General features: G+C 45.9%; 1 protein-coding gene across 1 annotated transcript in view; it reads right to left on the bottom strand.

Moving 5' to 3' along the window:
• The window catches only part of FMN2 (formin 2), a 428360-nt gene that overhangs the window by 8339 nt on the left and 396813 nt on the right, over positions 1 to 23208 (bottom strand). The window contains exon 16 of the mRNA XM_063917606.1: positions 1498 to 1647. Within this exon, the coding sequence (XP_063773676.1) occupies positions 1498 to 1647 (150 nt within the window). The remainder of the gene's footprint in view (positions 1 to 1497; positions 1648 to 23208) is intronic.

The following is a 23208-nucleotide window of genomic DNA, read 5'->3' as shown; positions in this document are numbered from 1 at the left end:
TTCTTTGTTGCACTACTTCTGTGGGCATTCTGTGTGGTACAACTACTGTGGGCATTATGTATTAAGGGTGCTATCACTGTGGGCATTTTGTGTGGCACTACTACTGTGGGTGTTATACATGTAAGGGAAACTACTGTGGGTATTGTGTATAAGGAGCATTACTGTGTTGTAATGTGAATTAGGTACACAGCTATTTGGTGCAATATGAATCAGGGGCACTACATGTAATATAATGTGAATAAGATTGTGATACTGGGGGTCATTCCGAGTTGTTCGCTCGGTAAATTTCTTCGCATCGCAGCGTTTTTCCGCTTAGTGCACATGCGCAATGTTCGCACTGCGACTGCGCCAAGTAAATTTGCTATGCAGTTAGGAATTTTACTCACGGCTTTTTCTTCGTTCTGGTGATCGTAATGTGATTGACAGGAAATGGGTGTTTCTGGGCGGAAACTGGCCGTTTTATGGGAGTGTGAAAAAACGCTACCGTTTCTGGGAAAAACGCGGGAGTGGCCGGAGAAACGGAGGAGTGTCTGGGCGAACGCTGGGTGTGTTTGTGACGTCAAACCAGGAACGACAAGCACTGAACTGATTGCAGATACCGAGTAAGTCTCGAGTTACTCAGAAACTGCACAGAGATGTCTTATCGCAATATTGCGAATCTTTCGTTCGCAATTTTAAGAAGCTAAGATTCACTCCCAGTAGGCGGCGGCTTAGCGTGTGCAAAGCTGCTAAAAGCAGCTTGCGAGCGAACAACTCGGAATGAGGGCCACTGTGTGGTGTAATGTGAATTGGGGATACAATTGTGTGGCCACGCCCTTTCCATGTGAGACCACGCCCCTTTGGTGCACACTGTCCCTTTATTACATATGGGAGGGAGGGTGCATATTTATTGTTTGCAGGGGGGCGCATCGGCTCTATGTGTGGGCATAATAGGCCTGATTCGAATTTGGAAGCAAAGCAGAAAAAGTACATAATTTGTATCTGGAACAGTGCAAGGGGAGGAAATACATTATAATTTTTTCTGTGCAAGGTAAATATTGGCTGCTTTTGCATGAAGCCCACAAATGTTAGACATCTTTATTTTTACACTGCAATTTAGATTTCAGTTTGGACACAACTCACCTGAATCTAAATCTCTCTGCACATGTTACATCTGCCCTACCTGCAGTTCAACATGGTTTTGCCCAGTTGCTTGCTTTTTTGCTCGACTTCCACATCTGAATAACCCCCAATATCAAGAAGCAGTATACAAATGGTCAGACAAGCCTGTAGCCTGTAAATGACCAATATTATTTTTTTGTAGCACTTCTCATCTTTTCTTCTACTATTTAAAAATGTAAGCTTCATGTGCACAACAATAAAAAAAAATACTCAGAAAATGTTAAATTAAGTTACTTAAGCTATGGCACCCTACACATAATAATTATAACAATAATAATAATAATAATAATAATAATAATAATAATAATAATAATAATAATAAAAATAATAACTTGCCTTTCTTGCAAAATCAGCTTATTTTCTTTTTTCCAAAAATCTTTAAAGTCAGTGCTGAATTCATGCCACATGCTGAAGAACGTGCTGGGAGACACCTCTTTTTCACCGATTTTTGGTTTCACACAAAAATAAGCTGTTGTTTCTATAAACCTGTAAACAAAAAATCAAGTAAGACTTAAGACATTACTTTTATACATGCTCTTTCCACATGCTGGGTTGCAGGCTAAGTGCCTGATTATGAGGTGTATGTCAGATGTACAGTAGTGGTACAATTTTTTGTTACTGCGTATGCATCATCCCAATTGTGTCGCACTTGTAATTACAAACATACACAGGGAGAAGTGAATTACAAATGTAGTGGGCTTTTCTGGGCAGTGACAGTGAGGTGTGTTAGTGGGGTGTGGTATTGAAAGTCGACAGTAACTAGGTCGACAATGTCTAGGTCGACCACTATTGGTCGACAGTAACTAGGTCGACAGGGTGTCTAGGTCGACAGGGTCTTTAGGTCGACATGTTCTAGGTCGACAGGTCAAAAGGTCGACATGAGTTTTTCATGTTATTTTGGTGTCGTTTTCTTCGTAGCGTGACCGGGAACCCCAATTAGTGCACCGCGTCGCTTCGCTCGCCATGCTTCGGGCATGGTGCCTTCGCTCCACTACCGCTTCGCTCGGCACAGATTACCGTTCCAATCGTAGTCCACGTGTATCGTTAAGTATGAAAAGGTTCAAAAAAAAGAAAAAAATTGTGAAAAACTAATGTCGACCTTTTGACCTGTCGACTTAGAACATGTCGACCTAAAGACCCTGTCGACCTAGACACCCTGTCGACCTAGTTACTGTCGACCAATAGTGGTCGACCTAGACATTGTCGACCTAATTACTGTCGACTTTCAGTCCGGATCCCGTGTTAGTGCATGCACGGCAGTAACGTGTGGTGGTGTGAGGCAGAGCCTTTCCTGTCATACTAATGTTTCTCTTACGTCCTAGAGGATGCTGGGGACTCCGTAAGGACCATGGGGTATAGACGGGCTCCACAGGAGACATGGGCACTATAAAGAACTTTAGAATGGGTGTGCACTGGCTCCTCCCTCTATGCCCCTCCTCCAGACCTCAGTTAGATCCTGTGCCCAGAGGCACTACACGGGAGCTGTCTGAGTTTCTCTGAAAAAAGAATTTTGTTAGGTTTTCTATCTTCAGGGAGCACTGCTGGCAACAGGCTCCCTGCATCGTGGGACTGAGGGGAGAGAAGCAGACCTACTTAACCGATAGGCTCTGCTTCTTAGGCTACTGGACACCATTAGCTCCAGAGGGTCGGAACGCAGGTCTCACCGTCGCCGTTCGTCCCGCAGCCGCGCCGCCGTCCTCCTCACAGAGCCGGAAGATAGAAGCCGGGTGAGTAGCAGAAGAAAGAAGACTTCACAGGCGGCAGAAGACTTCAGTTCTTCAGTGAGGTAAGGTGAGGTAACGCTGCGCGCCATTGCTCCCACACACACACACACACACACACACACACACACACACACACATACACACACACCAGCGGGCACTGTAAGGGTGCAGATTGCATGGGGGAGCGCCCTGGGCAGCAATTACTAGCCTCAAGGGACACTGACAGCTGTACATATACTGCAGAGGCAGTATATTATTTACCCCCACCAGGTTTTTTTGATTGTTTGAGCGGGACCGAAGCCCGCCGCTGAGGGGGCGGGGCTTGATCCTCCAGCACTAACCAGCGCCATTTTCTCCACAGCACATGCAGAGAAGCTGGCTCCCCGGACTCTCCCCTGCTGAACACGGTCACAGAGGACAAAAAGAGGGGGGGGCACCTTATATATTGTATAAAAGCGCTGTTTCTCTGGGAATTTCATTTTCCAGTGTCAGGTGGCGCTGGGTGTGTGCTGGCATACTCTCTCTCTGTCTCTCCAAAAGGGCCTTATTGGGGAACTGTCTCCATATAGATATATCCCTGAGTGTGTGGGTGTGTCGGTACGCGTGTGTCGGCATGTCTGAAGCGGAAGGCTCTTCTAAAGAGGAGGTGGAGCAGATGATTGTGGTGTCTCCGTCGGCAACGCCGACACATGATTGGATGGATTTGCTAAATGTTTTAAATGCAAATGTGGCTTTGTTGCATAAGAGATTGGATAAAGCAGAGTCCAGGGATAATACAGGTAGTCAATCAATGGCTTTGACGGTGTCACAGGGCCCTTCAGGGTCTCAAAAACGTCCCCTGTCCCAAATAACAGACACTGATACCGACACGGATTCTGACTCCAGTGTCGACTACGATGAGGCGAGGTTACACCCAAGGGTGGCCAAGAGTATTCATTGTATGATTATTGCAATAAAAGATGTTTTGCATATCACGGATGACCCCTCTGTCCCTGACAAGAGGGTTCACATGTTTAAAGAAAATAAACCTGAGGTAACTTTTCCCCCATCTCATGAGCTGAACGAGTTATTTGAAAAGGCTTGGGAAACTCCAGACAAGAAGCTGCAGATTCCCAAAAGAAGTCTTACGGCGTATCCTTTCCCTGCGAAGGACAGGTTACAGTGGGAATCCTCACCCAGGGTGGACAAGTCGTTAACGCGCTTGTCCAAAAAGGTGGCGCTACCATCTCCAGACACGGCAGCCCTCGAGGATCCTGCTGATCGCAGACAGGAAACTACCTTAAAATCAATTCATACACACACAGGGACCTTGCTCAGACCGGCAATAGCGTCGGCGTGGGTTTGTAGCGCTGTAGCAGCTTGGACTGATACCTTGTCAGCTGACTTTGATACCCTAGATAGGGATACCATTTTATTGACCTTAGGTCACATAAAAGACGCAGTCTTGTATATGAGAGATGCTCAGAGAGACGTTGGTCTGCTAGGTTCGAAAGCCAACGCCATGGCGATTTCTGCTAGGCGAGCCCTGTGGACCCGCCAATGGTCGGGTGATGCCGACTCAAAGAAACATATGGAAGTTTTACCTTACAAAAGGTGAGGATTTATTTGGGGAAGGTCTCGCAGACCTGGTTTCCACAGCTACCGCGGGTAAATCTACCTTTTTACCTTATGTTTCTCCACAGCAAAAGAAGAAAACGCCGCAATATCAGATGCAGTCCTTTCGATCGCATAAGTCCAGAAGAGGTCGGGGTTCTTCCTTCCTCACTAGAGGTAAGGGTAGAGGGAGAAAACTGCCGGCTACGGCTAGTTCACAGGAGCAGAAGTCCTCCCCGGCTTCTACTAAATCCACAGCATGACGCTGGGACTCCACTGGGGGAGTCCACCCCGGTGGGGGTACGTCTTCGACTCTTCAGCCACGTCTGGGTTCAGTCGGACGTGGATCCTTGGGCAATGGAGATTGTATCCCAAGGCTACAAGCTGGAATTCGAAGACGTGCCTCCTCGCCAGTTTTTCAAATCGGCTTTACCAGCTTCTTCCCCAGACAGGGAGATAGTGTTAGCTGCGATTCAAAAACTGTGTCAACAAAAAGTGGTTGTCGAGGTTCCCCTAGTTCAAGAGGGGAAGGGGTACTACTCAACCATATTTGTGGTCCCGAAACCGGACGGTTCGGTCAGACCCATTTTAAATTTAAAATCCCTAAACCTGTACTTAAAAAAGTTCAAATTCAAGATGGAATCGCTCAGGGCGGTTATCTCCAGCTTGGAAGAGAGGGATTTTATGGTGTCTCTAGACATAAAGGATGCATACCTTCATGTCCCCATATATCCCTCTCATCAGGCGTACCTGAGATTCGCTGTACAGGACTGTCATTACCAGTTTCAGACGTTGCCGTTTGGGCTTTCCACGGCCCCGAGGATTTTCACCAAGGTAATGGTGGAAATGATGGTGCTCCTGCGCCGACAGGGAGTCACAATTATCCCATACTTGGACGATCTCCTGATAAAAGCGAGATCGAGAGATCAGTTGCTGAAAAGCGTGTCACTCTCCCTGAGTGTGCTGCAGCAGTATGGCTGGATTCTAAATCTTCCAAAGTCGCAGTTGGTTCCAACGACTCGGCTATCTTTCTTGGGCATGATTCTTGACACGGAACAAAAGAGGGTTTTTCTCCCAGTGGAAAAAGCCAAGGAACTCCAGAACATGGTCAGAGACCTGTTAAAACCGAAAAGAGTGTCAGTCCATCAATGCACTCGAGTTTTGGGGAAAATGGTGGCATCCTACAAGGCCATCCCCTTCGGCAGGCTTCATGTGCGAATGTTTCAGTGGGACCTTCTGGACAAGTGGTCTGGGTCCCATCTTCAACTTCATCAAAAAATAAGCCTGTCCCCCAGGGCCAGGGTGTCTCTCCTGTGGTGGCTGCAGAGTGCTCACCTTCTAGAGGGTCACAGGTTCGGCATTCAAGACTGGGTTCTGGTGACCACAGACGCGAGCCTCCGAGGATAGGGTGCAGTCACACAAGGAAGAAATTTTCAGGGGATATGGTCAAGCCAGGAGCCTTGTCTACACATCAATGTACTGGAATTGAGGGCCATATACAACTGCCTTCGTCTAGCGGGGAATCTCCTTCGCGACCTACCGTTTCTTATTCAATCAGACAACGTCACAGCCGTGGCTCATGTAAACCGCCAAGGCGGGACAAGGAGCAGAGTGGCAATGGTGGGAGAGTGGGGACTTCATCAAGAAGTTTTTGCAGAGATAACAGATCGTTGGGGACTTCCTCAAATAGACATGATGGCGTCACGCCTCAAGAAGAAGCTTCGGCGGTATTGTGCCAGGTCAAGGGACCCTCAGGCAGTAGCAGTGGACACTCTGGTGACACCGTGGGTGTTTCAGTCTGTGTATGTGTTCCCTCCTCTGCCACTCATCTCATAGATATTGAGAATCATAAGACGAAAAAGAGTGCAGACAATACTCATTGTTCCAGATTGACCTCGAAGGACCTGGTAGTCAGATCTTCAGGAAATGCTCACAGAAGATCCGTGGCCTCTTCCTCTCAGAGAGGACCTGTTGCAACAGGGGCCCTGCGTGTTCCAAGACTTAGCACGGTTACGTTTGACGGCATGGCGGTTGAACACCCAATCCTAGCTGGGAAAGGCATTCCGGAAGAAGTCATCCCTACTCTGATAAAGGCTAGGAAGGAGGTGACGGTGAAACATTATCACCGTATCTGGAGAAAGTATGTATCTTGGTGTGAGGCTAAGAATGCTCCAACGGAAGATTTCCATCTGGGCCGTTTTCTCCACTTTCTGCAGACAGGAGTGGATATGGGCCTTAAATTGGGCTCCATTAAAGTACAGATTTCGGCCCTATTGATTTTCTTTCAGAAGGAATTGGCTTCTCTCCCAGAAGTCCAGACTTTTGTAAAGGGAGTGCTGCACATGTAACCTCCTTTTGTACCTCCTGTGGCACCATGGGACCTTAACGTGGTGTTACAGTTCCTGAAATCTCATTGGTTTGAGCCCCTTCAAACAGTGGAATTAAAATTTCTCACTTGGAAGGTGGTCATGTTGTTGGCCTTGGCGTCTGCACGGCAGGTGTCTGAATTGGCGGCTTTGTCTCACAAAAGCCTCTATCTGATTTTTCATGTGGATAGAGCGGAGTTGAGGACTCATCCTCAATTTTTGCCTAAGGTGGTTTCTTCATTTCATATGAACCAACCTATTGTGGTGGCGGTGGCTACGGGGGACTTGGAGGATTCCAAGTCCCTGGATGTAGTCAGGGCCTTAAAAATGTATGTAGCCAGGACGGCTCGGGTTAGGAAAACAGAGGCTCTGTTTGTCCTGTATGCAGCTTCTAAGCAGACTATTGCTCGCTGGATCTGTAACACGATTCAGCAGGCTCATTCTACAGCTGGATTGCCGTTACCAAATTCGGAAAAGGCCCACTCCACTAGGAAGGTGGCCTCGTCTTGGGTGGCTGCCCGAGGCATCTCGGCATTACAGCTTTGCCGAGCGGCGACTTGGTCGGGTTCAAACACTTTTGCAAAATTCTACAAGTTTGATACCCTGGCCGATGATGACCTCGTGTTTGCTCAATCGGTGCTGCAGAGTCATCCGCACTCTCCCGCCCGGTCTGGAGCTTTGGTATAATCCCCATGGTCCTTACGGAGTCCCCAGCATCCTCTAGGACGTAAGAGAAAATAAGATTTTAAACCTACCGGTAAATCTTTTTCTCCTAGTTCGTAGAGGATGCTGGGCGCCCGTCCCAGTGCGGACATATTTCTGCAAGACTTGTATATAGTTATTGCTTACATAAGGGTTATGTTACAGTTTGGATCAGTCTCGGACTGATGCTGTTTTGTTTCATACTGTTAACAGGTTAGTATATTCCATGTTGTGGATGTGGTGTGGGCTGTGTGTGGATGGTGTGGATGGTGTGGGCTGGTATGAATCTTGCCCTTAGATTAACAAAATCCTTTCCTCGTACTGTCCGTCTCCTCTGGGCACAGTTTCTCTAACTGAGGTCTGGAGGAGGGGTATAGAGGGAGGAGCCAGTGCACACCCATTCTTAAGTTCTTTATAGTGCCCATGTCTCCTGCGGAGCCCGTCTATACCCCATGGTCCTTGCGGAGTCCCCAGCATCCTCTACGGACTAGGAGAAAAAGATTTACCGGTAGGTTTAAAATCTTATTATATGCCAGAGTTTGAAGGGTTTGGTATGAATGGCCGGAATGCTGGCCATCAGTATTCCGACAACAGCATCCCAGCAGGGTGATCACTAGTAAGCCCCTTGCGGGCTCACTGTACTCGCCACGCTGTTCGTACAGTGGCTTGCTGCGCTTCTCACAGGTTATATTCTCCCTCTATGGGTGTGGTGGGCACCCATAGAGGGAGAATCACCTACCTTGCTGGTATTCCAGCGCAGGGATTTTACCACTGTGCGGGATTCTGGCGTCAGCATTCTGATCACCGGGATCCCATACAGCGGTATGTTAACCCCTTCCCATTTTAACTATATAAAGTATATGAAAAATACAAAGAATATATTAGAAATATCTTCTCTGTATTATCCAAATCATTTTTATAGTCAAACCTCTGGAGTCAATGAAAGGTGATGCAGTACCTCGCCTGCCTATCTTATCTGCAGATCTATGATCAAAACTCACCAAAGTTCCAGAATAATACAATGCTGCACCTGTGTGTAATGCCCACATGAGCTCTTTGGCTTATACACATGTATTGTGTATTAATATGGCTCTGGTTCTAGCCAGTGCCTCCCCAGCCATTTACCTCACTACACATCCCTGATTCACGGAGAGCGTCCGCCTTATAGGCATGTTGTAGGAGTGTCACAGGCATGTTGGTGAAAGTTGCTGTATACACAAGAAGCTCAACCACTCATATAGGAGGCAAAACAAGGATGGAAAATTGCAACTGTTATACAGCAGATGCAAGTTTCGATGGTGTGACCGATGGTGTTGTTGGGCATCTCAGTCAGTGCACATTTGGACAGACACAACAGATGAACATTTGCATACAGTTGGTACTGCACAAACTTGGAGATGGGTAACCACCAATAGACGCAGCTGCAGGCACTTCTGCATCCACCTTTTAATCAGACCTTAAGTGCTTTTATACAGTACATAAAACAGGGTGATTGTTATAAATATCCTTATTTACAATAAATGAGTGTTGTACTATTCATTTTTCTTCTTAACTGGCATGGTCAGATCTCATGCAACTGCGCCGTCACACCCTGTCCCCCCATTTTGGATGAGGAGATTCATTCTGCAGATGTGCAGAATGTAATGTTTAAATATTTAAAAAAAATACTTTTTAAGCTTTATTAAATTAAATAGATTTTAAAAAACAAGGTTAACAGTTTTGAAGGGGAAAATCGTCAGTTAAGTGGTTAATAATGTTATTTTAGCTCCTAATTCAGAGATGTATGTAAACCGAATGTTTATGTATGCCTCCAAAGTTTTTTGATCTGCACATGTGCACAAGCCGCTCTCTGTTTGTGCAGATATGGCTGTTATGTCACTTGCAGGGTTTTCTCTATGCAATGACAGATGGCCATCTTCTGGTAGTGCCTCCACCCAGAACATTAGATTTGGCACTGCAATCCACAGCGGTGGTGAATTAGTGTTTAGTGTACAATAATTAGACAGCAATATTCAATGAGTAAAGTGGACTAAAGGAACAGATAAGATTTCTTAGGTTAATGGGAAAGGGATAAATTAATGCAAACACTGTATTAGATGAATTTGGTACAAATGAATTAGAATAACATTAAGGCCAGTATTCAAATAGCCCAGATAATTTTTCTCCCCCAATAAACAGGATGATTTTTGTCCGTTTTCGGGCTATTCAGTTAAAGACAGTTTTTTAAAGAAAAGAAACACATGGGATCCGGGATAAGTATCCGAGCCCATGTGTTCTCGCCGGCTCTGAGGGCTGATAATCGGGGATTATGCTTCAGGTGCCTAAGGCACCCGAAGCATAATCCTCAATAAGGGACGGGTATCGGAGTTAATTGTATCACTCCCGGAAAATCAATTAGCTGCAGTAAATTGCCACAGCTAATTGAACACCCCCATTGTACTATCTTTCAGTATTAAATTACAGTATAAGTATTGGATTAAGTAAAAGTACTTGAGTTTAATAAACTGTCATCTATTAATATAGGGGGTCATTCCGAGTTGTTCGCTCGCTAGCTGCTTTTAGCAGCATTGCACACGCTAGGCCGCCGCCCTCTGGGAATGTATCTTAGCTTAGCAGAATTGCGAACGAAAAATTAGCAAAACTGCTACTAAATAATTCTTAGCAGTTTCTGAGTAGCTCCGGACCTACTCCTAGATTGCGAACAGCTCAGTCCGTTTAGTTCCTGGTTTTGACGTCACAAACACGCCCTGCGTTCACTCCCCCGTTTCTCCAGACACTCCCGCGTTTTTCCCTGACACGCCTGCGTTTTTTTGCAAACACCGGGAAAACGCTGAGTTGCCGCCCAGAAACGCCCCTTTCCTGTCAATCATTTACCTAACAGCAGTATGACTGAAAAGCCCCGCAGAAGCCACAGCAAAACTGCTAAGTTTTGTGTTAAATAACTAAGCGCATGCGCCCTGCGTGCCTTGCGCATGCGCAATTTGCAACAAATCGCAGCACAGCGAAAATCGCAACGAGCAAACAACTCAGAATTTATAATATGGTCATTACCCCAAAGCTATATTTATAAATACTGTAGATGGTCTCCCAGCAAAAGAATTGCACCGCTTACAGCTGGTGCAAAACACAGCTGCCAGGCTGTTAACAAACCAGCCCCGTTCTAGCCACATAACACCCATACTCTACTCCCTTCAATGGCTGCCTATAAGATGGCGAATCATCTTCAAGATTGGCTTACTGAGTTTCAAAGCACTACATGACCAGGGCCCAAGGTACCTGAAGCAGCTACTGACCCCATACTGCCCCACTCAATTACTGCGATCTGTAGATGAAGGACTTTTAGAAGTACCTAGAATCTCCCGTAATTCATCTGGGGGTCGAGCTTTTAGTCATGCGGCTCCGACTCTATGGAACTCACTTCCCCGCACAGTGCGAGAGGCCCCAACTATAGAATCCTTCAAAAGTAGACTCAAGACTTTCCTTTTTACTCAAGCATTTCCATAATGTCCCCTTAGTATCTCCATGTTTCTGTTTTTTATGAAAATCTGTTCTGTACTTCATTATTTTCTGTACTATGGCCCTCATTCCGAGTTGTTCGCTCGGAGATTTTCATCGCATCGCAGTGAGAATTCTCTTAGTGCGCATGCGCAATGTTCGCACTGCGACTGCGCCAAGTAACTTTACTATGATGAAAGTAAGTTTACTCACGGCATTTTCATCGCTCCGACGTTCGCATTGTGATTGACAGGAAATGGGTGTTACTGGGCGGATGCACGGCGTTTTAGGGGCGTGTGGCTGGAAACGCTACCGTTTCCGGAAAAAACGCAGGAGTGGCCGGAGAAACGGTGGGAGTGCCTGGGCGAACGCTGGGTGTGTTTATGACGTCAGCCAGGAACGAAAAGCACTGAACTGATCGCACAGGCAGAGTAAGTCTGAAGCTACTCAGAAACTGCTAACTCGTTTGTAATCGCAATATTGCGCGTACGTCGGTCGCAATTTTAAGAAGCTAAGATTCACTCCCAGTAGGCGGCGGCTTAGCGTGTGTAACTCTGCTACATTCGCCTTGCGAGCGAACAACTCGGAATGAGGGCCTATATTATGCTATGTATCTGTTAAGCGCCTTGAGTCCTATTGGAGAAAGAGCGCTATATAAATAAAATTATTATTATTATTATTATTATTATTGTTTTCACTTCCTTTAATTATCTCTTAAATCTATCCCCCTACCTCTGAAACCCACCACTCATTCTCCCCTCACACTTTTTTCAGTTAATACTACCGGACCTATATAGTTTTCATTATATACACCTCCTGCAATATTCACATATGGCAATAAAAGATATCTATACATATAATAAAACTGTGAGGGTTGTGTCTGTACATAGCAATTTAAAAAAAAAAAAAAAAAATATATATATATATATATATATATATATATATATATATATATATATATATATCTATCTTCTAGGTACAGTTTATAAACTATAGAGGAAAAAAATGTTTTTGAAATTTGGTATGTTCATTCTGGCATCACGCAAAAACTACTGGATACATTAGGATCGTGTTTTCACTCTTGTATAGATTAGTGAAAGAAACTGAGGTACAGATGGAGCTGTGCTCATCTGAGGCGGCTCAGTCGCAAACGGGCACTCCCAGTGTGACTAGGCGATCTGTTCTCTTGGTCATGCCGGGAGTGCACAGAGACGCTCCCATTCAGAGCGTCTCTGTCTGAGTGCACGGACGGATACACTCTCCATTCAAATGAAATGGGTGCGTCTCCGCCGCGTGCGCCCAGGCGGATGGGGACACTCTCGACAATAGGCGTCACAGACGGAGCCACGACTAGCGTGGCTCCATCTGTATTTATGCTCTTGATGTGACAATAATGGAAGAAACAAACGCTTGACAATTGGTGCCATGCAGTGTGCAGGCTTCTCAATTCCAGAATAAGAACTGAGTGATCGGATGCAAAGAAGTAGGATAAACTTCCAGGCATAGGGGGCTGGCAATGGTGCTTGCCAATAAGTTGTTATACCTGTACCTATGGCTGGAAGAGGGCATGTTAGTAAAAAAAAAAGGCATCTAAGGGGCTGTTTGTGTAGGACAAATCCTCTTTTGTCCAAGTTTTTGGGTGAGTGCACAGAGCTGCAATTTGAGCTACTTTTGCTGGTTTAGGCCTAGAAACTTTATACCTTTGCTGATTTCCCTTCCTTCCCAATCCTTTAGGCCAGTGGTAGCCAACCATGGTCCTCGAGAGCTACCAACAGTTCACATTTTCCAGCTCGCCTGGCAGGTGCACATGTGCAGTTATTACTGTCACATTTTAAAAGATCCACAGGTGGATTCTGTGAGTAGACCTTGAAAATTGGTAGCTCTCGAGGACCAGGGTTGGCTACCCCTGCTTTAGGCTAAGGACACACACAGCAGCCAAGCGGATCCCGCTTATATTTCCCTCACATCTCTCCCCCCCTCCTCCTCCCTTTGTGGGCATCCATGTCCCGTCCCCACCGCATCCCGCAAACCCCCACACGTAGCATTGCTGCCACCTTGTCCCCTCTGGCTGCGACTGCCTTACAAAAACCCCAGCAGGCTCTCTCCGAGCTGTGCCAGCTGGTGAACAGGCGTCCCGTTCGCCGTCCGATCCAATTGCGGGACCCGGTGGTGCACAGGAGGATCCGAACCCGCTCATCACTAGTACCGACACACTCTCAATCCGTTATACAACAGCAATCATTACAAACACCTTTACCAGTTCCCCAAAAAATCCAGAGATGTACAGTGGGATGTAATACCGTTCGATTCCGGCGGCTGTGCAGAATGCCGGGCAGATTCTGAAATTTTTTTAAATGGGCAATCACTTACAAGGCATGGTTTTGCCTTGTAAGTGATTGCCCCTTTAAAAGAAATGTCCGAGTTCGGCCAGCATCCAACGCAGCTACCGGAACTCGGGCGGCATTACATCTCGCAGATAGTCAGATGTACTGAACAAGGGGAGGAGAGGGAAAGATAAAGGATAATAGTTGAGGAATACAGCTCTGTGATTTATCCTGTCAGTGTAAGAGGAGAGGAGTTGTATGCAGAGATGTGGTGATTCCTATGAGGGAAGACAGAGGGGGACACCTTTCCTGAGTTAGGTTCCCCATCAGCCTACATTGTTCAGAAGAAAGGAAGCTCTGTAAACCTGCATGTAAACAGATGCAGGGAACCAGGACTCAGGACAGACAGAATGGGAGCTGTACAGGGTACAGCAACCGTGTGACGAGCTCACTAGATGCAGGAACAAGGGAATATCACCAGCAACAGGAACTGGGCAGGATCCCAAATGAAAGGGAGAGAGACCAATCACAGAAGTACTCAGGCTAGAGTCAGGTAACAAGGCAATCCAAACAGGTTTGCGTCTTCACGTAGTAGCCAGCATCCTAGTTGCTAGGAGACAGCCAAAAATACAAACAGGAATGACCCAGAGCAGTGACTCATAACACCACCTAGGAACGCTTAACACATTCCTAATACACTTACTGGTGTGTGCGTCTGGTTCTGTAATGCAACTCTGTATGAACACCATTTAGACGCATGAGCAGATGAAAACATTGCACAAAACCCGCCCGAACTTCACCTTTTTTTTCACGGGTCTGAGCAACTCGAATCCTCCCACCTTGCTCGGTTAACCCGAGCGTGCCCGAACGTCATCATCCCGCGGTCGGATTCTCGCGAGATTCGTATTCTATATAAGGAGCACTTGTGCATTGGAGATGATCGTGAGAGGACGTGGCTGGCGTCCTCTCAGTTTCTATGTTCAGTGGGCTGCAAATATCTGTGCTCAGTGTGCTGCAAATATCTGTGCTGAATGTGCTGCAAATATCTGTGCTCAGTGTGCTGCAAGTGCAAATATCTACGTTCTCTGCCTAAAAAACACTCCATATCTGTGCTCAGTGTGCTGCAAATATCTGTGCTCAGTGTGCTAATTGCTTTATTGTGGGGACTGGGGACCAGCAGTATTATATAGTAGGAGGACAGTGCAGAGTTTTGCTGACCAGTGACCATCAGTATTATACGTTCTCTGCCTGAAAAACGCTCCATATCTGTGCTGCATTGTAGTATATAGTAGGAGGACCGTGCAGAATTTTGCTGACCACCAGTATAACTATATAAATATAGCAGTACGGTACAGTAGTTCACTGCTCTACCTCTGTGTCGTCAAGTATACTATCCCATCCATACCTGTGGTGCATTTCAGTTTTGCACAGTTTGCTGACCACCAGTATATATAATATATAGCAGTACGGTACAGAAGGCCACTGCTCTACCTACCTCTGTGTCGTCAAGTATACTATCCATCCTTACCTGTGGTGCATTTCAGTTTTGCACAGTTTGCTGACCACCAGTATATATAATATATAGCAGTATGGTACAGTAGGAAACAGAAAAATATATTGAAAGCGCTGTCCAAATTTAAAGAGTATTTTATTAAAATTAATTTAAAAAAACAAACAAAATTAAATACATCCACATTAAATATTAATCCAAAAGGTGTCTATTATTAATGAGTCCAATAGTGGACATAAAGTAATTCAAGGACTTCTTTTGTCCCTGTAATACTTCTAAGAGACACAACTGTGCACAGTGGATACAATTTTAATATGACCTGAACATCTCACTAAAAGACAACAATGTATCTATGGCTTATAAGGGTAATACCACAATTAGTCCCCCACAATATGCATCAATTAAGACAATCTACTTAACAGCCTTTCTGAATAAATTAATTACCTTCCTAATGATTATATGATCAGTAAATCACAGTCCCAGTTATAGAGTATAGATCTATGATAATTAATAATCACTAAAATCCTTCCACTGGGAAGATCATAAAATTCCGGAAGTTCAATGTCACTAGATTTAGAACATACTCATTATTTGGAGCAAACAACAATTGCTAATCTGTGGATTATCCTCCCCGGGAGTGCTCAAACCGGGTGTCTGATGTTCCCTCACGGGCGTCCCCGTGTCTGTATTATGAGAATAATTTATCTAAATTCCACTTTAGTAATTGCAATTACCATGCTCCTTCATAGATGCAGTTCTTTATCAGGCTGTATAGAGTTTAAAATGGTTGTGTCTCACCATGTATTTGCGGCTGCGTCTCCTAATGGGCATAAGTTCTAATTCATGCGCACTGCACCGTCTTTCTGCCGTTAGTGATCCGGCGACCACCTCGTAGTATCCGGCAGAGTATTCTCCACGGCTGCGCCTCTCGTTAGATCTTTGCCTCTGTCTTGTAGAAGCACCTTGCTGCCGTCCAAAGTATAGTGGCCCGCCTCCCGCTGTCCAGGTCGCGCTATCAGCATTCACTGCAGACCTCAGGATAAACGGCTGTATTCTCGGCTGGGCTCACCATGTCACATCTACTTGGAATGGCAAAATTAGATGCCCTTGATGGACGCTCCTATGCCGCTTTCAGAAACTGATGTCCACACTGCTCTGGAGCAACTCTTGACGTGTTTCTCAGCCAAATTGCAGCGGCTGTTTCCTGTTTGCTGACCACCAGTATATATAATATATAGCAGTACGGTACAGTAGGCCACTGCTCTACCTACCTCTGTGTCGTCAAGTATACTATCCATCCATACCTGTGGTGCATTTCAGTTGTGCGCAGTATATATAGTAGTAGGCAATTGCTATTGATATATTACTGGCATATAATTCCACACATTAAAAAATGGAGATCAAAAATGTGGAGGGTAAAATAGGGAAAGATCAAGATCCACTTCCACCTCGTGCTGAAGCTGCTGCCACTAGTCATGGCCGAGACAATGAAATGCCATCAACTTCATCTGCCAAGGCCGATGCCCAATGTCATAGGAGAGAGCATGTAAAATAAAAAAAAATAAAGCTCAGTAAAATGACCCAAAAATCTAAATCAAAATCGTCTGAGGAGAAGCGTAAACTTACCAATGTGCCATTTACGACACGGAGTGGCAAGGAACGGCTGAGGGCCTGGCCTATGTTCATGGCTAGTGGTTCAGCTTCACATGAGGATGGAAGCACTCATCCTCCTGCTAGAAAACTTAACAGAGTTAAGATGGCAAAAGCACAGCAAAAAACTTCTAAATCACAAATCCCCAAGGAGAGTCCAATTGTGTCGGTTGCGATGCCTGACCTTCCCAACACTGGACTGATGACCCTCGTACGACCGCGGCTGTGCACCACCGGCAGGCAAGAGATGCTGTCAGTGGCCTGAAGAATTGCGGGCCACTTGGCATTCAGCCACCGCGTGGGCAGGTTCAGGACTGTTCAGCAAACAGTCCTGAACCTGCCCTGCCATCATCTGAAGCAAGAGGTGGTAACGAGGTGGAATTCAACCCTCTATATTCTTCAGAGGACGGAGGAGCAGCAAAAGGCCATTTAAGCCTATACATCTGCCTACGATATAGGTAAAGGAGGAGGAATGCACCTGACTCAAGCGCAGTGGAGAATGATTTCAACGTCGTGCAAGGTTCTGCAACCCTTTGAACTTGCCACACGTGAAGTCAGTTCAGACACTGCCAGACTGAGTCAGGTCATTCCCCTCATAAGGCTTTTGCAGAAGAAGCTGGAGACATTGAAGGAGGAGCTAAAACAGAGCGATTCCGCTAGGCATGTGGGACTTGTGGATGGAGCCCTTAATTCGCTTAACCAGGATGCACGGATGGTCAATCTGTTGAAATCAGAGCCCTACATTTTGGCCACCGTGCTCGATCCTAGATTTAAAACCTACGTTGGATCTCTCTTTCCGGCAGACAAGTCTGCAGAGGTTCAAAGACCTGCTGGTGAGAAAATTGCCAAGTCAAGCGGAACATGAACCGTCAACAGCTCCTCCTTCACATTCTCCCGCAACTGGGGGTGCGAGGAAAAGGCTAAGAATTACGAGCCCACCCGCTAGCGGTGATGCAGGGCAGTCTGGAGCGAGTGCTGACATCTGGTCCGGACTGAAGGACCTGCCAACGATTACTGACATGTCGTCTACTGTCACTGCATATGATTCTGTCACCATTGAAAGAATGGTAGAGGATTATATGAGTGACCGCATCTAAGTAGGCACGTCAGACAGTCCGTATGTATACTGGCAGGAAAAAGAGGCAATTTGGAGGCCCTTGCACAAACTGGCTTTATTTTACCTAAGTTGCCCCCCCCACCTCCAGTGTGTACTCCGAAAGAGTGTTTAGTGCAGCCACTCACCTTGTCAGCAATCGGCGTACGAGGTTACTTCCAGAAAATGTGGAGAAGATGATGTTCATCAAAATGAATTATAATCAATTCCTCCGTGGAGACATTCACCAGCAATTGCCTCCTGAAAGTACACAGGGACCTGAGATGGTGGATTCCAGTGGGGACGAATTAATAATCTGTGAGGAGGGGGATGTACACAGTGAAAGGGGTGAGGAATCGGAGGAAGATGAGGAGGTGGACATCTTGCCTCTGTAGAGCCAGTTTGTGCAAGGAGAGATTGATTGCTTTCTTTTTTTGGTGGGGGCCTAAACCAACCAGTCATTTCAGTCACAGTCGTGTGGCAGACCCTGTCGCTGAAATGATGGGTTTGTTAAAGTGTGCATGTCCTGTTTATACAACATAAGGGTGGGTGGGAAGGCCCAAGGACAATTCCATCTTGCACCTCTTTTTTCTTTCATTTTTCTTTGCATCATGTGCTGTTTGGGGACTATTTTTGGAAGTGCCATCCTGTCTGACACTGCAGTGCCACTCCTAGATGGGCCAAGTGTTTGTGTCGGCCACTTGTGTCGCTTAGCTTAGCCATCCAGCGACCTCTGTGCAAATTTTAGGACTAAAAATAATATTGTGAGGTGTGAGGTGTTCAGAATAGACTGAAAATGAGTGGAAATTATGGTTATTGAGGTTAATAATACTATGGGATCAAAATGACCCCCAAATTCTATGATTTAAGCTGTTTTTGAGTTTTTTTTGTAAAAAAACACCCAAATCCAAAACACACCCGAATCCGACAAAAATTTTTCAGGGAGGTTTTGCCAAAATGCGTCCGAATCCAAAACACGGCCGCGGACCTGAATCCAAAACCAAAACACAAAACCCGAAAAATGTCCGGTGCACATCACTAGTCGGTACCAGTCTCTTCTGGCTGATCTCCCTCTTTCTAAAAATGGGTCTTATGGGGTGATTGCTGCCAGGCCCGCCATCAAGGGGGAATGGTGGGGACTCGAGTCCCAGACTAAGATGGGGCCCGGGTGGCAGCTTCTGATTGGCTACCAGTCCACGAACTCCGATTGGCTCACGGCCAGCTCTGTCATAAGAATACTGCCATAGCTCTGTCTCTCCGTGCCGTGAATGCCTGCCGGTGCGCAGGCAGGCAGTTGATATGGTCCCCGATGCTGACTGCAGCCCATCCGGGCCCCCTTAAAAATGCTGCCACCCAGGAACCTACAAAATCTAAGTTTGAGGGTGTGTGGGTGGGGTGGCTGCCTCATTTGTCAGTCCTGGTCCCCATCATTTCTGCCCTGATTTCTTTTAGTGATATCAGTACCTGGACTCTCGTTACTTGGTGTTCTAGCAGGTAACTCAATAGCTGTATTTACTGATTTCTTTCTATAGGGTAACTCTAACTCTAGTCATGTCTCTTTCTGTGTATGTGAATACTGGTTAGATAAAGGAATCGTGTCTTTCCCTAAAATGTCCAGAATAATTTGCTGGTGAAGCCCCTCCATATTGAGGGGTTCTAGATTTATTTTTTGTGATAAGATTTAACGGTGTCAGTATTGTAATCATGTTGATCTGTTTTAAATATACTATCTTGTCATTCCAATCTCTCTCATATTTAGTACATACTGTATGGACTCATTTCTGCCTCCTGAAGAAGCTGAAGTTTGCAGTGAAATGCATGGAGAGATACAGACTTTCACTCTTCTGGGATTGCTTCTAATATCCACCACTTTTAAGCCTTTTTCTATTCATACAGTCAGCAGGAATATACTTTCCTCATTATTGCACCATCCACATGGCTTTACACTGTGCATATGCATTGGTCCTCAGCATGGGGCTGTGCTGCACCTGACAGCATTTACAGTGACTCCCCACAGCACACGGGGCTGACTGCACACCAGCCAGGCCAGAATTGCAGCCTGAGCAAGCTGCAGGGAAATCACTGGTCCCCTTATCTACAGGACTGTCTGCGACTTCGGTAGGGGTTCTGCGACTTACAGTATGTGATCACTGCGTACTGACTGGTTGTTAACTAGAGATGTGCGGCGGGCACTTTTTCGTGTTTTCTGTTTTGGTTTTGGTTCCATGCTCGTGTTTTGGATCTGGATTGGTTTTGCCAAAACCACCCTTTCGTATTTTGGTTTTGGATCTGGATGATATTTGAAAAAAAAAAAACATAAAAACTAGAGATGAGTGGGTTCGGATTTACTCGAATCTCCTTATTGGCTATCGGACGTCATGTGTTTTGGTTAACCAATAAGAAAAATCGAGAAAATAAGAAATGGCGATAATTCTGGCATAAAGAACCAAGTAAATCCAAACCCGCTCATCTCTAATAAAAACAGCTAAAATCACAGAATTTGGGGGTCATTTTGATCCTACGGTATTATTAACCTCAATTACATTTATTTACACTCTTTTCCAGTCTATTCTGAACACCTCCAATATTGTTTTTAGACCAAAAGGTTGCACCAAGGTGGCTGTATGACTAAGCTAAGCGACATAAGTGTGTGGCACTAACACCTGGCCCATCTAGGAGTGGCACTGCAGTGGCAGTCAGGATGGCAGATTTTAGAAATAGGCCCCAAACAGCACATCATGCAGAGAACAAAAAGAGGTGCAATGAGGTAGCTGTATGACTAAGCTAGACGACACAAGTGTGCGGCACAAACACCTGGCCCATCTAGGAGTGGCACTGCAGTGGCAGTCAGGATGGCAGATTTTAGAAATAGGCCCCAAACAGCACATCATGCAGAGAACAAAAAGAGGTGCAATGAGGTAGCTGTATGACTAAGCTAGACGACACAAGTGTGCGGCACAAACACCTGGCCCATCTAGGAGTGGTACTGCAGTGACAGACAGGATGGCACTTAAAAAAAACTAGTCCCCAAACAGCACATCATGCAAAGAAGTAAAAGAGGTGCAGTGAGGTAGATGTATGACTAAGCTAAGCAACACAAGTGTGCAGCACAAACAACATGGGACGTGCTGGAATTTGCCCAGATGTAATACACGCACAATATTGGTGGCACAGGAGAGCGTACCCCTAAACCACACAAATGGCAAAGCCTGTAAAATTTATTTGGATAGTAATAACCCTTTTATTTGGAGCTATTATAATAATATGCAGCACAGGTGAGCGTACGCCTACACCACACAGGGTAAAAATGATTTGGATAATAATATAAGTAATGTATATATAACCCTTTTATTTGGAGTAAATAATGTACAGCACAGGACATCACCACTGGACTTATGGCACCACAAGATACCACCAATGGACTGATGCTGCATAAGACAGCACCACTGGACTGGACTTATACGGCAGTACCCATGGACTTATACGGCAGTATATCTGGACTTATACGGCAATGTCAGACAGGATTGCACTTTAAAAAACTAGTCCCCAAACAGCACATGATGCAAAGAAGAAAAAGAGGTGCAAGATGGAATTGTCCTTGGGCCCTTCCACCCACCTTTATGTTGTATAAACAGGACATGCACACTTTAACAAACCAATAATTTCAGCGACAGGGTCTGCCACACGACTGTGGCTGAAATAACGTTTTTTTGGATCCCCACCAAAAAAAAAAGCAATCAATCTCACCTTGCACAAACTAGCTCTACAGAGGCAAGATGTTAACCTTAGAGATGAGCGCCTGAAATTTTTCGGGTTTTGTGTTTTGGTTTTGGGTTCGGTTCCGCGGCCGTGTTTTGGGTTCGAACGCGTTTTGGCAAAACCTCACCGAATTTTTTTTGTCGGATTCGGGTGTGTTTTGGATTCGGGTGTTTTTTTCAAAAAACACTAAAAAACAGCTTAAATCATAGAATTTGGGGGTCATTTTGATCCCAAAGTATTATTAACCTCAAAAACCATAATTTACACTCATTTTCAGTCTATTCTGAATACCTCACACCTCACAATATTATTTTTAGTCCTAAAATTTGCACCGAGGTCGCTGTGTGAGTAAGATAAGCGACCCTAGTGGCCGACACAAACACCGGGCCCATCTAGGAGTGGCACTGCAGTGTCACGCAGGATGTCCCTTCCAAAAAACCCTCCCCAAACAGCACATGACGCAAAGAAAAAAAGAGGCGCAATGAGGTAGCTGTGTGAGTAAGATTAGCGACCCTAGTGGCCGACACAAACACCGGGCCCATCTAGGAGTGGCACTGCAGTGTCACGCAGGATGGCCCTTCCAAAAAACCCTCCCCAAACAGCACATGACGCAAAGAAAAAAAGAGGCGCAATGAGGTAGCTGTGTGAGTAAGATTAGCGACCCTAGTGGCCGACACAAACACCGGGCCCATCTAGGAGTGGCACTGCAGTGTCACGCAGGATGTCCCTTCCAAAAAACCCTCCCCAAACAGCACATGACGCAAAGAAAAAAAGAGGCGCAATGAGGTAGCTGTGTGAGTAAGATTAGCGACCCTAGTGGCCGACACAAACACCGGGCCCATCTAGGAGTGGCACTGCAGTGTCACGCAGGATGTCCCTTCCAAAAAACCCTCCCCAAACAGCACATGACGCAAAGAAAAAAAGAGGCGCAATGAGGTAGCTGACTGTGTGAGTAAGATTAGCGACCCTAGTGGCCGACACAAACACCGGGCCCATCTAGGAGTGGCACTGCAGTGTCACGCAGGGTGTCCCTTCCAAAAAACCCTCCCCAATCAGCACATGATGCAAAGAAAAAGAAAAGAAAAAAGAGGTGCAAGATGGAATTGTCCTTGGGCCCTCCCACCCACCCTTATGTTGTATAAACAAAACAGGACATGCACACTTTAACCAACCCATCATTTCAGTGACAGGGTCTGCCACACGACTGTGACTGATATGACGGGTTGGTTTGGACCCCCCCCCAAAAAAGAAGCAATTAATCTCTCCTTGCACAAACTGGCTCTACAGAGGCAAGATGTCCACCTCATCTTCACCCTCCGATATATCACCGTGTACATCCCCCTCCTCACAGATTATCAATTCGTCCCCACTGGAATCCACCATCTCAGCTCCCTGTGTACTTTGTGGAGGCAATTGCTGCTGGTCAATGTCTCCGCGGAGGAATTGATTATAATTCATTTTAATGAACATCATCTTCTCCACATTTTCTGGATGTAACCTCGTACGCCGATTGCTGACAAGGTGAGCGGCGGCACTAAACACTCTTTCGGAGTACACACTTGTGGGAGGGCAACTTAGGTAGAATAAAGCCAGTTTGTGCAAGGGCCTCCAAATTGCCTCTTTTTCCTGCCAGTATAAGTACGGACTGTGTGACGTGCCTACTTGGATGCGGTCACTCATATAATCCTCCACCATTCTATCAATGTTGAGAGAATCATATGCAGTGACAGTAGACGACATGTCCGTAATCGTTGTCAGGTCCTTCAGTCCGGACCAGATGTCAGCATCAGCAGTCGCTCCAGACTGCCCTGCATCACCGCCAGCGGGTGGG

The sequence above is a fragment of the Pseudophryne corroboree genome, chromosome 4 (assembly GCF_028390025.1).
Source record: "Pseudophryne corroboree isolate aPseCor3 chromosome 4, aPseCor3.hap2, whole genome shotgun sequence".
NCBI lineage: Eukaryota > Metazoa > Chordata > Amphibia > Anura > Myobatrachidae > Pseudophryne > Pseudophryne corroboree.
The sequence above is the reverse complement of the archived record's forward strand: the minus strand, read 5'-3'. Positions and strand labels throughout refer to the sequence as shown.